General features: G+C 45.8%; 1 protein-coding gene across 3 annotated transcripts in view; it reads left to right on the top strand.

The window, feature by feature from the left end:
* Window positions 1–12,943, top strand: part of ANKFY1 (ankyrin repeat and FYVE domain containing 1) — an 85,520-nt gene that overhangs the window by 52,042 nt on the left and 20,535 nt on the right. For all 3 annotated transcript variants that reach the window (XR_004676344.1, XM_034989319.1, XM_034989320.1), the window contains exons 8-11: window positions 4,580–4,784; window positions 6,075–6,143; window positions 6,342–6,541; window positions 11,039–11,136. Coding sequence is in view for 2 of the 3 variants with exons in the window: in XM_034989319.1 (XP_034845210.1) it covers window positions 4,580–4,784; window positions 6,075–6,143; window positions 6,342–6,541; window positions 11,039–11,136 (572 nt within the window). In the remaining variant the exon portion in view is untranslated. The remainder of the gene's footprint in view (window positions 1–4,579; window positions 4,785–6,074; window positions 6,144–6,341; window positions 6,542–11,038; window positions 11,137–12,943) is intronic.

Below are 12,943 nucleotides of genomic sequence, written 5' to 3'. Positions count from 1 at the left end.
GCATTTTTGATGCTTATTTCCAGGCACTTTAATCTTCCACTCTGAATTGATCCGTTGCCTGCGAGCCTGCGCAGGCCAGCGCAGGTATCATTGTCTTGATGGCTGCCGGCTCTGGAGAGGGGGGCGCAGCGTGGGGGACCGAGTACTGTCAGTGGAGCTAGAGTGCGCCGGGGTTGGAGTCCTGGCGCGGGCACCTACTCGGGGGCCTTGGACCTGTCACTTAGTCACCGCTGGGTCTCCTCTTCCTCTTGCGCAGAGCGGGAGTCCTTACCGCTTCCCCGTGTTCGCAGCACACACAGCATGGTGACTGCCGGGTGGTAGGGCAGCTCCCGGCCGCCGTGCCACCACCAGCTCCAGTTCCCATAGGGGTTCTTGCCCTCTTCCTTCTTTAGCTTGAGCCGTTGGTCTGTGGATCTTCCCAAGTGATTAAATTGAGTCATGTGCTTAATTTTAACTGTCGACTTTACTTGAAGTTCACTGTAACTTGAGCAAAGATCTTTCTTATGTGAGAGGTGGGCCTGGTTCTGGGCTCCCATTAGAATCTGTACCCGTCAGTTCTGTGAAGAATGACATGGGCAGCTGGTGTCTGTGGACGAGTCCACAGGAGGCAGACAAGTGGCCAGAGGTCTGGGCAAGAAGGTGGCTCCTTGCTGTTTACAAATAAATACCTGGTGATCAGCAGTTCTGCTCACTGCTTGCAGTCTGTTCACAGACGGTACCACCACCTGGGGCAGCATGAGGCCAGCTGTGTTCATGGTGAACGTCACTGGGTTCCTTGAACACAACCCTGCTCCAGAAGCTGCACTCAGGGAAAAGTTACATGTGGAGTTTAGGTTTGATGTTGTTGTTGTTAGGGATACGTTGATGTGGACAAGTCATGACCGAGATGCCTCGTTTACCTGGTAGTGCCGCCGAATGAGGTTGATGGAATAACCGACTTTTAAGCAACAAATGGTTTTTATTGTAATTGGTTTTGATGGAAATCTGAGAGGTGTTAGAAGTTTTCTTACTGACAGAAACTTTATAAATGGTGCGTTTGCTGTTTTCCATTCTCTCCCTTTGTTCTGCTCTTTGATGTCCATTGTCTTTTCCCTCTAGATTGTGTACCCATAGGCTTTCTTTTAATGTTAACACGTCCCCAGTTTTCAATTTCCAGTAATTCCTAAATAACTTTTTGTGTGGGGTGCATGTATTTTTGTGCATATATATGTATAAGTAAAGAAAAAAATCTTTGGCTCTTATTAATCCAAGTAAATCTAATCTAAAAGCTATAATTCTTTTAAGAGGGCTTAAGATAGAAAGTCTTTTTTTATTATCCCTCTTCCATCCCAGTCCAGCCATTGGTCGGTTGTCCTACACACTTGTTTCTGTGGACAGTCTTGCCTGGTTCATCTTCTCTAGGTATGGTGTATTTTAAGTTTTTCATCAAGCCGTCTTCTTTTAGCTTTACTCTCTCTTAGTTTGGAATATGTGCTGAGCTTAAAGGTGTGAAACTATACCCCACCTCTCCCCCAGCATTGTGTACATCAGTCTTTTCATTTTAAGGCCCTTTATCCCAACAATCCTGAATTTTCTTTTCACTTCCAGAGTGTAAGTGGCTTTCTCTGGGATGTTGTATTCTGTTGCTAATGTTTGTGCTTATTCTCTCTTAGGCCGAATCTCTGTTGTTCCTACCCCACTGTGTATATGTATATGAATAGCAATGCCCTGACCCAGCCTAGCCCCCACTGTGCATATTACCTGTTTCTTTCAGAGCTCTACCAATATCTCCTTGTAAAGAAATCTGATTTTTGGTCCTTTGCATGTGATGTTCGTAAAGATTGCACTTTCCCCCAGGCCCCAGGAAAAAACCGAGGGCTAAAGAAGGGGCTGGTTAGAGAAATCTGAAGTTGCCTAAAGTCATAATTGATTGGAATCAGAGCCAGTCTGTTGAAGTAGGATCTCATAGCCTTGACCAATCTGTTTTCTTCCCAAACATCTCCCTGGTACCTGTTTTATATAAGATAGTGGCAGGTACAAAGAAAAATCAGAAATGGATCAGTCAGCATCTAAGTGGGCTGTGGCAGCCTGAGCACCTCCATGCCAGAGCTGACATTCTCTGGCAAGATGACCCCTTGGAAGAAAGTACAGAGCCCTGTGTTAGGCTCCGCACTCAGCGGGGAGTCTACTTGAGGATTCTCTCCCTCTCCTGCTGCCCCCTTCCCCTGCCCGCCTGTGCGCGCTCTCTCTCTCTCTCTCTCTCAAATAAATACAATCTTTAAAAAAAAAAGGAACATAGGAATACAGATAACAGACTTGAGAACTTTGCTACTCCTGAAATCCTAAGCCCTATTCTAGATGTTGAGACTGCAGAAGTATAATTGAAGGTGAATGATATTTCAAGATATAAAAGAAAACTTCTCATAAGTGACTTTGAAAGGAGAAAATCATCGTCTGGAGGTTGGGATTCAAAGGAGCGTACATCTGTCCACAGCACTAACAGAATTAGGAATCGATGAACATGTCTGGATGCAAAGACAAAAACAGATCAGCTGTGGAAAGAATACCATTGTCTATGATCTGTGTAGCAAAGAAGTTCTGCGGCACCTTCGACAACCTGGCCCATCCCAAGACTGCGCACACGCATGAGACGTAGGAAGTCCGCTGAGCAGCCTTTGGGGGATCTTCCAGCTGAAGAAGGGTGTGATTTGCAAGAAATTGATCCTATAGACCTTGGTGAAGTGGAGACAGAAGCTACAGAAAGTAGCTCTGAATCTCAGGTGTACCTTTGGGACGACTTAGCGAAGTGCTGTGTCACACCCGCCAGAGTTACACCTGGCCCGGAAGGGGAAGGAAGTTTGCTCTGAAGACTTCCCTGCAGTGAGCTCATTGGTGCTGCTTGGAGGTGCCCAGAAGAAACCATTGCTTCCCCTCCAGCTAGACAGAATGCCTCAAAGCAAGCATCGTGCGTTTGTAACTGGGTGATTGCTTTGTTAATAGTTCATTATCTTATGATGCATTGCTATTCTTGCCTTCTTTTCTTTTTTTTTAAGGTTTTATTTATTAGAGAGAGAGCATAAGCAGGGAGGGTGGGGAGGGGTAGAGAGAGAGGCAGACTCTCCTCTGAGCTGGGAGCCCAATACTTTTTTATGTATAGTGAGTGTTTTTGCATACTTTCAGTTGTACATGGAATTAAATCCAAGGAAGATTGAATTTTAAGTAATCTTACAGCAAATTTATTTGCTCAATCCCTATCATCCTCCAGGTTAACTTGACAAGCACACTTTAACTGCTTTTCCACAAGTATTTTTGAAATGGTCAGATTACTTGGTTGTGAATTTAGCCATGTTTTTACAGAACTGTACACCTTTAGTATCTTTTTTTTTTTTTTAAGATTTTATTTATTTATTTGAGAGAGAGAGAATGAGAGAGAGCAAGCACATGAGAGGGGGGAGGGTCAGAGGGAGAAGCAGATTCCCTGCCGAGCAGGGAGCCTGATGTGGGACTCGATCCAGGGACTCCAGGATCATGACCTGAGCCGAAGGCAGTCGCTTAACCAACTGAGCCACCCAGGCGCCCCATGATTTTATTTATTTGAGAGAGAGAGAATGAGAGAGAGCACATGAGAGGGGGGAGGGTCAGAGGGAGAAGCAGACTCCCCGCCGAGCAGGGAGTCCGATGCGGGACTCGATCCCGGGACTCCAGGATCATGACCTGAGCCGAAGGCAGTTGCTTAACCGACTGAGCCACCCAGGCGCCCCCACCTTTAGTATCTTTATGTAAACTTAATTCTTGGCCTTTTGTCAGGGTGTCAAGGTAGTTTCTGTGTTTCCTCATAGAGAGCACTGTGAATAGTCAAAGACAGCAGTTTGAGCTGTCGAACTTACTGGATTTTATGTAAGTTATTCAGAACTAATTTGGTATTTTTAAGTAGTCCTAGGCAGACTCTTGCACCTGTAAATGCTCCAAGAGTTAGGGCAGCAGAGGGGACTTAGGAGGAAGCTTTGTTTTGACAACCACTTAATTTACCATGCGGAGTTTTTGTAAAGAATAATGTGTACAGATTCTTGGTTCAAATATTCAGTTGAGAATTTCTTGTTGAGACTGTTAGTTTGTACGTAATAGATTGAGAACATTTAATCACAATAAATCAATCAGACAGGGTCATACTTGGAACAGGAACCTGTATGTAAGTATAGCAGATTGGCGGTAAGCGTTGCTCAGGAGCAGACTGTGGTCAGGAAATGAGAGAGGGGCATCAACCACGTTGGGGGGGAATCTTGAAACCCTCTTTGAGAGCTGATGAGTAGGAGAGGCCATTAAGTGTAGAAGCCTGGTGTACTTAATAGTGATGTTGAGGTGAGGGGGCAGGACAGATGACAACAGGTAATCAGAAATTGAATGAAGCCTTTGGAATTCAAGTATGTGACTTTGTGATCTTGATGACGAGTTCCCACTTACAGGTGTCCCAGAGGTTCTTCTGCTAAGACATGCCTGGTTGTCCCTCTACTTTGTCTGCACTTACTGACGTTCCGAGGCAGCATTGGCCAGTAGCTTGCCCTGGTGTTGTCATGGGTGACCCTTTTTGTTTCTTTTCAAGGAGATCTCTTTGCTGCCACCTTCCTCATTAAGAATGGCGCCCTTGTCAATGCTGCTACGTTGGGTGCCCAGGAGACACCGTTGCACCTTGTGGCTTTGTACAGTGCGAAGAAACACTCGGCAGATGTGATGTCTGAGATGGCCCAGATCGCAGAGGCCCTTCTGCAGGCTGGTGCCAACCCCAACATGCAGGACAGCAAGGGCAGGTAAGTGGGGTCAGGCGTCTGCTCTTGGTGCTGTTTCCGCAATGGTGTTTTATTGGGACACACAACTAGCAGACAGGGACGTGTTGCTCAGGATGATTTTCATTGAAGTCGCAGACATTGGCTTGTTAGACAGATGAGAGGCACGACTAAGCTCAGGGGCGTTGGGGAAATCATTTCCCTGCTGGGAGCTGAGGTCCATGGATCCGTAAGCAGTTTCTGTCTTGTTCCAGTGGTCAGTGGTCCAGTTGCTCCAAAGGAACTTTGCCCCGGCATCTTTGTCAGAGCTGGTGGGGCACACTCCATCCCAAGGCGGTCTGATTGTTGGGAGATTCTGTGTGTTAAACCCAGTTCTCACTAGGTGTGACTGCTCTGGCTTCGGTCGGCTCTCGGCAGAGCGCATGTCTTCCCCACAACACCTCTGACGGCCGTTGTGTTCCTTGGCCTCTTGCCAGAGGTACCTTGTTGAGGACCCCTTGTGGTTTAGAGTCTGCGGAAGGGCTGTGTATCTTTGGGGCGGCAGTATGGGAGGCACAGAAGGGGACCTCCAACAAGTGGGACCCACTTTCTGTAGTCACAGCTCAGTATTTTATACCTTGGAAAAGCCTCTCACAAAATAAGAACCGAGTTCTGTGCAGTTGTCAGAATAAGAAAATAGACGTGTGTGGAAGGATTCCACAGTTAAGTCAGATGGGTCTCTGAACTCTCATTATCGTGTGATAACTACTTTATTTCCTGAAATAATTGCATCCTTTTTACCTTCTGTTGAATCTTTAATTTTACTTTGTCTGGCTGCAGCAGCCGCTGGTGGCGTATGCCTCAGAAGGGTCCCGGGGGTTGGGGGGGTCCTTCAGGGCACGTGAGGGCTGCATAAACGCATTGAAGGGCAGTCAGAAGCCACTCCCATCAGTCCCTACCTGTTACCGCGCTGTGTTCGAGCATAACCCAGAGTTACAGGAAGAAAAACATTTGTTTTCAGAATTGTGGAGGATAGGTGGGGAAAATAGGTGTACATGTGTAGAAACCGTTTAAGAACATGAGTAATAGGGAGTGTCAGCATTTAACTGGAGAGTATTTTATGTCTCTCTTCCTTTTGTTGGTTCTTGTCCTTTTGGCCACTGACTAAATGGTGACATAGAAGCAAGTCCATTTTCATTCTTTGATACTTGGTCATGATTTTGGAAAGCTGTTTGCTGGGGCACAAAGAGACACTGTTGCAGAAACGTGGGGTTCCTGTGGGTCATCCTGACCCACGCCTGTTCTGGGTTGACCCCTCTTCTCTCTCGTGCACAGGACTCCCTTGCACACGTGCATCGTGGCCAGGAATGAACGTGTGTTCAGCCAGTTGCTGCAGTGCAAACGGTAGGACGTGGAGCGCTGGAAAAGCAGCCGGGAGGGTGGGCTGATGCGTGAGACACCGCTCCTTTAAAATGTCTTTTAGTGTTGTGAATGGTAATGAGTGAAAGTCAGCGAGAAATTGTCATTCAAAATGTGTATGAAGAGACGATGAGGCTGTTGGCAGAGGACTGTATGTGCTGTTCGCATTGCTTCTTACTTCAGGCTGGATCTGGAACTGAAAGACCACGAGGGCAGCACGGCTCTGTGGCTCGCGGTGCAGTACGTCACCGTGTCTCCCGACCACTCGGTGAACCCCTTCGAAGACCTCCCGGTGGTGAATGGGACCTCATTTGATGAGAACAGCTTTGCAGCCAGACTCATCCAGAGGGGCAGCAACACGAACGCGCCGGACACTGTCACAGGTAACACGTGGACCCCCCGAGCCTGGGGCTCAGGTCCGGGGGCCCATGAAACATCACGTCAGCACTTGTACCAGAAAGGTAGAAAACAAATGGCATAGTATTAGGGGAATCAGTCTGTGCTTTGCACTGCAGTAAAAGCCTGAGTTATTTTTTTAATCTTAACGCTTGAAGAAGTTCAGCCAGACTCTGAGTCTGTTAAGCAGAAACACTTCCATTTATTTGGTGCAGTGAGCTTCAGAACTCCTTTTACACTCTTAAAAATTATATCCCCAAGTATTTTAGTTTCGGTGGGTTATAACTTCAGTATGTAACATTTTAGAAATTAAAACTGAAATTTTTAAAAGATGTATTAATTAATTTAAAAAATAACAAACCATTATATGTTTAACATAGCATTTTTTTATGAAGAAGAATGTTCAAAACACAATTAGTTGGAAGAGTGACTGGTTTCTTGTATACAGGATGCAGATCTGTATTCAACCTTTTGAGATAAGGTTGTTTTGGTTAAAGTATGTGAAGAAAACATTCCCTCACACAGTTACGTAGCTGGAAGAGGGAGGCATATTTTAGAGCCTTCTCAGGTAAGTGTGGATGTGATTCTTAGATTCTATAGCAAGCAGAATTGACCAAGTGGTAGTTTAAGGTCAGTCGCAGTGTGGAATCTGAAAGTGTGTCAGTGAATTCTTCATACTCTGCTGTATGAAAATCCGTGGTCCATTTGTGCTTGAATGGACCTTTTCTCCATACATGATTTTGTAACATCATGACTTGATTATTTGAAAAGTACTGGTTCACTGAGTACAGCAATCTTCCAAATGTTTGTGTATTTTGGAATGACATTTGCTAATATCATCAGTGATCTCATCAGAAGAGTCTTCCAGTGTTGATAAGCTGGCAGACTTGCAATTTTGGATAAAAGTTTTCCAAAATTCTGATACTCACTGGCAAGATCCAAATTTTATCATTTGGTACAATATTGCCAGTTGTTTTTCTTAAAGAGATAGGCTCACATTGTTCATTTTCAGGAAAATGTCTGTCGGATACTCCTGTTTAAATAACCAGTTTGTTAATCAGTCCTTCTTTCATGAAAGTTGTGTTCCATGAAGAAAACTGCTAGCTTAGCTTGCAGCTTAAACAGCAGCTGCCGTGCCTTTCCTGGAGACCACTGTGGGACTTCGTTACGCCGTGGATGCGGTTTTATGCATGCTACTTACTTTGTCACACAGAAATGTATCTTATTTTATGTATGTATTTATTTTTTTTGTGCTTTTCTTATCAGATGTTTACTAAAGTCATAGCTATTTTCTAAATGAATATCCTTTTATTGGATTTTCCCAGTTACAAATGAAATGTCACACAGAGTTCTAAAAGGACAGGTACTTGTTGAAATTTAAGAAATTTAGTAATTTTTACTGCTTTATCAAGAAACTGCCCCTTTTTTGGCTGGTGCATGGTGGTAAAGAGTAATGCACTGACTACGGGTACATGCTGGGATTCCTTGTTTATTTGTGCTCACGCCTTAGCGTGACCTGCTGGGGGACGAGCACATATCCAGCGTTACTGTTACGGGAACAGTTTTGACCTCATGGGCCCCTGAAAGACACTCAGGATCCCCCAGGAATCCAACAACCACACTTTGAGAACCACTGTTTTAATGGGGATATTTCCTTGATCTGACTAAATAAAATATGGGAATATTTTAAGGAGAAGGATCCCATTGTAATCTGTATTGCTATGTATAAAGCGTGGGTGGGTGTCATTGATGAGGGGAATGGGCCAAAAAAGGATGGATATTAAACAGCCCTTTCCCTGAAAGAAGTTAATAATTTAAATAAAGATCAAATTAAATCACCCCTCTGGTGACATGAGAGCTAAAGGCAGGGCACTCCACACCAGGGGGATCAGGAAAACCCTCTGGAAATGAGATTGTTACTAAATTGCTCTTAATTTACAAAGGTATAGTAGTTATTGGCCATAATTTTACTGTTTCCTAATGTAATCATATTATATGATCATTGCATTATATACGAAATTAGTTCTTTGATATTTAGGGCTTGAATGTTAGGTTCCTGCAGATCCGGTCTTTTTATTTTAAAGATTTTTAACATTTATTTATTTTGAGAGAGAGTGAGGGAGAGAGAAGGAGCAGGGGGAGGGACAGAGAGGAAGGAGACACAGACTCCCTGCAGAGCAGGGAGCCTGGTGCGGGACTCGATCCCTGGACTCCCGGATCATTACTTGAGCCAAAGGCAGACGCCCAACCAACTGAGCCACCCAGGCACCCTGCAGATCCAGTTTTTATGAAAGCTTGATACGTACTTGACAAGAATGTGGAATTTTTTTTGTTAAGATTTTATTTATTTATTAGAGAGAGAGACAGAGATAGCGAGAGAGAACATGAGCAGGGAGGAGAGGGAGAAGTAGGCTCCCTGCTGAGCAAGGAGCCTGACGTGGGACCCGATCCCAGGACCCTGGGATCATGACCTGAGCCGAAGGCAGACGCTTAAGAATGTGCATTCTTTCACTGTTTATGTCCTGCTTAGTCTCTGCTTATGTCCATGCATCAAGCGTGTTCATCATGCTGTGTAAATCTTACACATTAACTTACTGTTAGACTGCTTGATTTGTCACTTTTGGGAGGTATATTAAAATTCTTCATTGTGATTATGGATTTATCCGTTGTCTTGCTTGTTCTGTCAGTTTTACTTTATATACTTTGAGTTTTAGTGCGAGTTCAGGATTATTATTTTTTCCTTGTTCCAATTGTCCTTATACATGGAATGCATGTTCCTCAGCATAATGTTTTAGCAGTTGAAGGTCATCTTTATTTATTTGATGGGGAGGCCCATGTTCATGTTTTGTGTGCCACAGAATGACTACAGAAGTGAAGATGGGACCTTCATTAGGGGTCTCTAAGTTAGGGTGGCTCTCAGCTAGGGGTGGAATCACAGTCCCTGAGAGAAAAGGAAAAATGGCATGAAAACAAAGCGTTTGTCCCATTTCTTTTTTTTCTTTTTTCTTTTTTTTTAAAGTAGTTAACATACAGCGCAATATTGGTTTCTGGATTAGAATTCAGTGATTCATTAGTTACATACAACACCCAGTGCCCTCTTTAATGCCCATCCCTCATCCGCCTCCCTGCAGCAACCCTGTTTGTTCTCTGTCATTAAGAGTCTCTTATGGTTTGTTTCCATCTCTCCTTCTTTTCTTTTCCCCCTTCCCCTGTGTTCATCTGTTTTCTTTCTTGAATTCCATGAGTGAGATCATATCGTATTTCTCTTTCTCTGATGGCTTATTTCGCTTAGCATAATACAGTCCAGGTCCATCCATGTCATTGCAAATGGCAAGATTTCATTCTTTCTGGTGGTTGAGTAATATTCCACTGTGTGTGCGTGCGTGCGTGTGTGTGTGTGTGTGTGTGTGTATACCACATCTTCTTTAGCCGTTCATCTGTTGATGGACATCTGGACTCCTTCCGCAGTTTGGCTATTGTTGATAATGCTTCTATAAACATCAGGGTGCATATGCCCTTTCGGATCTGTATTTTTGTATTCTTTGGGTAGATACCTAGTAGGGCAATTAGGGTAGCTCTATTTTTAACTTTCTGAGGAACCTCCATGCTGTTTTCCAGATGGCTGCACCAGTCTGCATTCCCACCAACAGTGCACGAGGTTCCCCTTTCTCCACATCCTCGCCAACACCTGTTGTTTCCTGTGTTGTTGATTTTAGCCATGTCCCATTTCTTTACCTATTTTTAGTCCTGGTATTTAATTTGAGTTTTCAAATAGCATAGCTGTAGCACATGAGAATCTGGGTTTATCCGAAGAGGAAATGGATGTTAATAGAAAGGGAAACGATGCTTTGGGGCTAAAAACATTCCATGAGGGAAAGAAGAAAATAAATGTTTTTTTTTCCTAAGATTTTTATTTAGGAAACAGTGCTAAGCAAAACATTTCTAAGCCAAGAACAAACATATTTAAGGCCTTAGGGATAAAATGTAAAGGGCGTTTTCTGGTAGAACTTCAGCTCACATTGTCTTCGAAATGGTCGTTCTAGGTCCAGAGGTTCTCAGACAGCTGTCCCCCTCCCCTGGACTTTTGGCAACATCTGTAGACATACTTGTTACAGCAAGGCTGGGGGTACTGTTGGCATCTAGTTGTCATACCGTATGCAGAACAGACCCCTCACAACAAAGAGCCCCTGGCCCAAAATGGCAGCAGCACCACTACTGAGAAACGGCGTTCTAACCCATCCTCGGCAGGAGACGGAACTCACCTCTGGCCCTGGGCGGCGTCCAGTGGCAGACTCTGAAAGAATGAATGTCTCCCGACTCCCATACCAAGTCTTTGTTCCACCCAGGCCTATCCGGTGTCTGCGTCCACATGCAGAGAGGGCCTGTGTGGACGTGGGTGTGGGGTGTGGGTTTGTCCGTTGTGGAAGGTGGGCGAGGAGGGGCTTGTTGTGCAGATGGAAACGAGTGTGCTCACTCTCCCCCAGGGAATGGCTTACTGCAGCGGGCGGCTGAAGCAGGGAATGAGGCAGCGGCTCTTTTCCTGGCAACCAGTGGTGCCCAGGTCAATCACAGGAACAAGTGGGTGAGTGTGCTGGGGTGGCCAGGGGATCAGGGTGGGTCTATGCAAGAAAGGCAGCACTGGTTGTGTGGGAAAAAATAGCTTCTTTTTCAGTTTTTGTCTGATCATACATGTACTTGGTTAGAAAACCAGGGTGAAATGGATGTTTTGTCCCCAGATACTGGTCGGTTGATTCATTCAGCAACCAGTCCCTAAGCATTTGTGGAATACTGGGTCCTGACCTGGATGCTGTGGACATCTAGGTCTGCTGGAGACTGCCAGGCTCGTACACACAAACTACCGTCATAGAATCTCCATTTTTAATAATACTTTGGTTTACAGAATCTTTCCTGTGTGGGTGCTTATTTAGTCTGGGTCTCAGGCTCACAAGGTAGACTGCACAGTGTTCCGGTCAAAGCATGGCCTTGGGGTAAGACTTCCCATTTCTCACCCTGCCCTGTGTGATCTTAAGCAAGTTACTGACCCTTTGTGAGCTTCGGTTTCCTTCTTTGCAGAATGGGATTCACATTGATTTCATCAGGTGTGGATTAGGGAAAAGGAAAGGGCGCATGTAAGTGCTTGTTAGCATAATGGGCTAGGACATCGGGTGCTACGTGATGTTATTTTCACTGCTATTTTCATGTAGGGAGGCTGTGCTTGTCTCTAAGGTCACGTTTACTTTGCATTGCACCTTTGTGCTCAGAGCTTTGAGGATGTTGGTTCTTTTAATTCTCAGAGTGGACCTGGAAGGAACATTCTCGACATGTCCAAATCCCTCGTTTCAGGGCAAAGAACGGTGAGGCTCTGAGAGGTTAAGTGGCTCACCAGTGACGGAGCCAGCACTAAGACTCAGGTCTAGGATGGAAGGTTAACAGCGCCGGGCAAGGCAGTACACGCCGTGAGCTTGTGCCTGAGACACACCGAAGTGTCTTGGAAGCTCAGGGGAGATGGCAGCACCATCCTCTTCCACCATTCAGTGTGCTCACCTTTCTGCACCTAAAACCGTGCACGGCCTGCTCTCGAGCTGAGCAGCAGCATGTCCCTGAGTGCCCTGGTAGCTTCCTCGACTTTGCTTCGGCCGTTATGTGGGTCTGTCTGTGTCTGTCTCCTGCGGCATCATCAGTTTTGCCCACTGTTCATTTCTCATGGTATGGAGCTCACACTGTCTGCCAGCCGTTCCTTCCTAACAAAACGGGGAGAACCCTGAGATGCACCTCAAGAGACCCGATTTGAAGGCAAGTAAGAGCGACACTGGAGCAGGGCCTGGAATGCTGGTTGAGTTCTTTGGACTTTATCCTGTGGGAGGAGAAGATCCCTGTGGGAAGCTGGCCCAGTGGGTGCACCGTTGAGGTTGAGGCCGGGGCTGGTGGGAGTCACCTGGAATGGTAGCGAGGAGTACTGACCTTGGATACTGAAGTTGGACCTACAGGGATAGGCTTCAGAGGGTTTGTGGAATTATACTCGTACCAGCTGGGGCTCTGAGAAGCAGGGTCAAGAGGGGGTGGAACGGCCAGATGCAGCCATGAAGAGAACGAGAATTGCCAGGAGGAGGAATTGCTGCATAGCGAATTTGACTTTGTGACTGTTGAGCAGAGATGTCGGATGGAGGCCTGGGTGTGACAGTCCTGTGTTTGCAGACTCTGGTGGGGTCATAGGGGCCAGTGAGCATTCCCAGTGCGAATGTGGAGGGGAGGGGGCTGGAGCAGAAGATGGTCCCACAGAGGGGGACACTGTTGTGAGGCCCTCCACACCGGGACACAGGTCGATGGGGAAGGGTGTGTTGTTGGGGGGCGGGGGGCTGAGTCCCGTGACTCAAGGACACAGGACACTG

Source organism: Mirounga leonina, unplaced genomic scaffold, assembly GCF_011800145.1.
Source record: "Mirounga leonina isolate KUSES-001 unplaced genomic scaffold, KU_Mleo_1.0 Mir_488, whole genome shotgun sequence".
Taxonomy (NCBI): domain Eukaryota; kingdom Metazoa; phylum Chordata; class Mammalia; order Carnivora; family Phocidae; genus Mirounga; species Mirounga leonina.
Note: the sequence above shows the minus strand (reverse complement) of the source record. Positions and strands in the feature narration are given on the sequence as shown.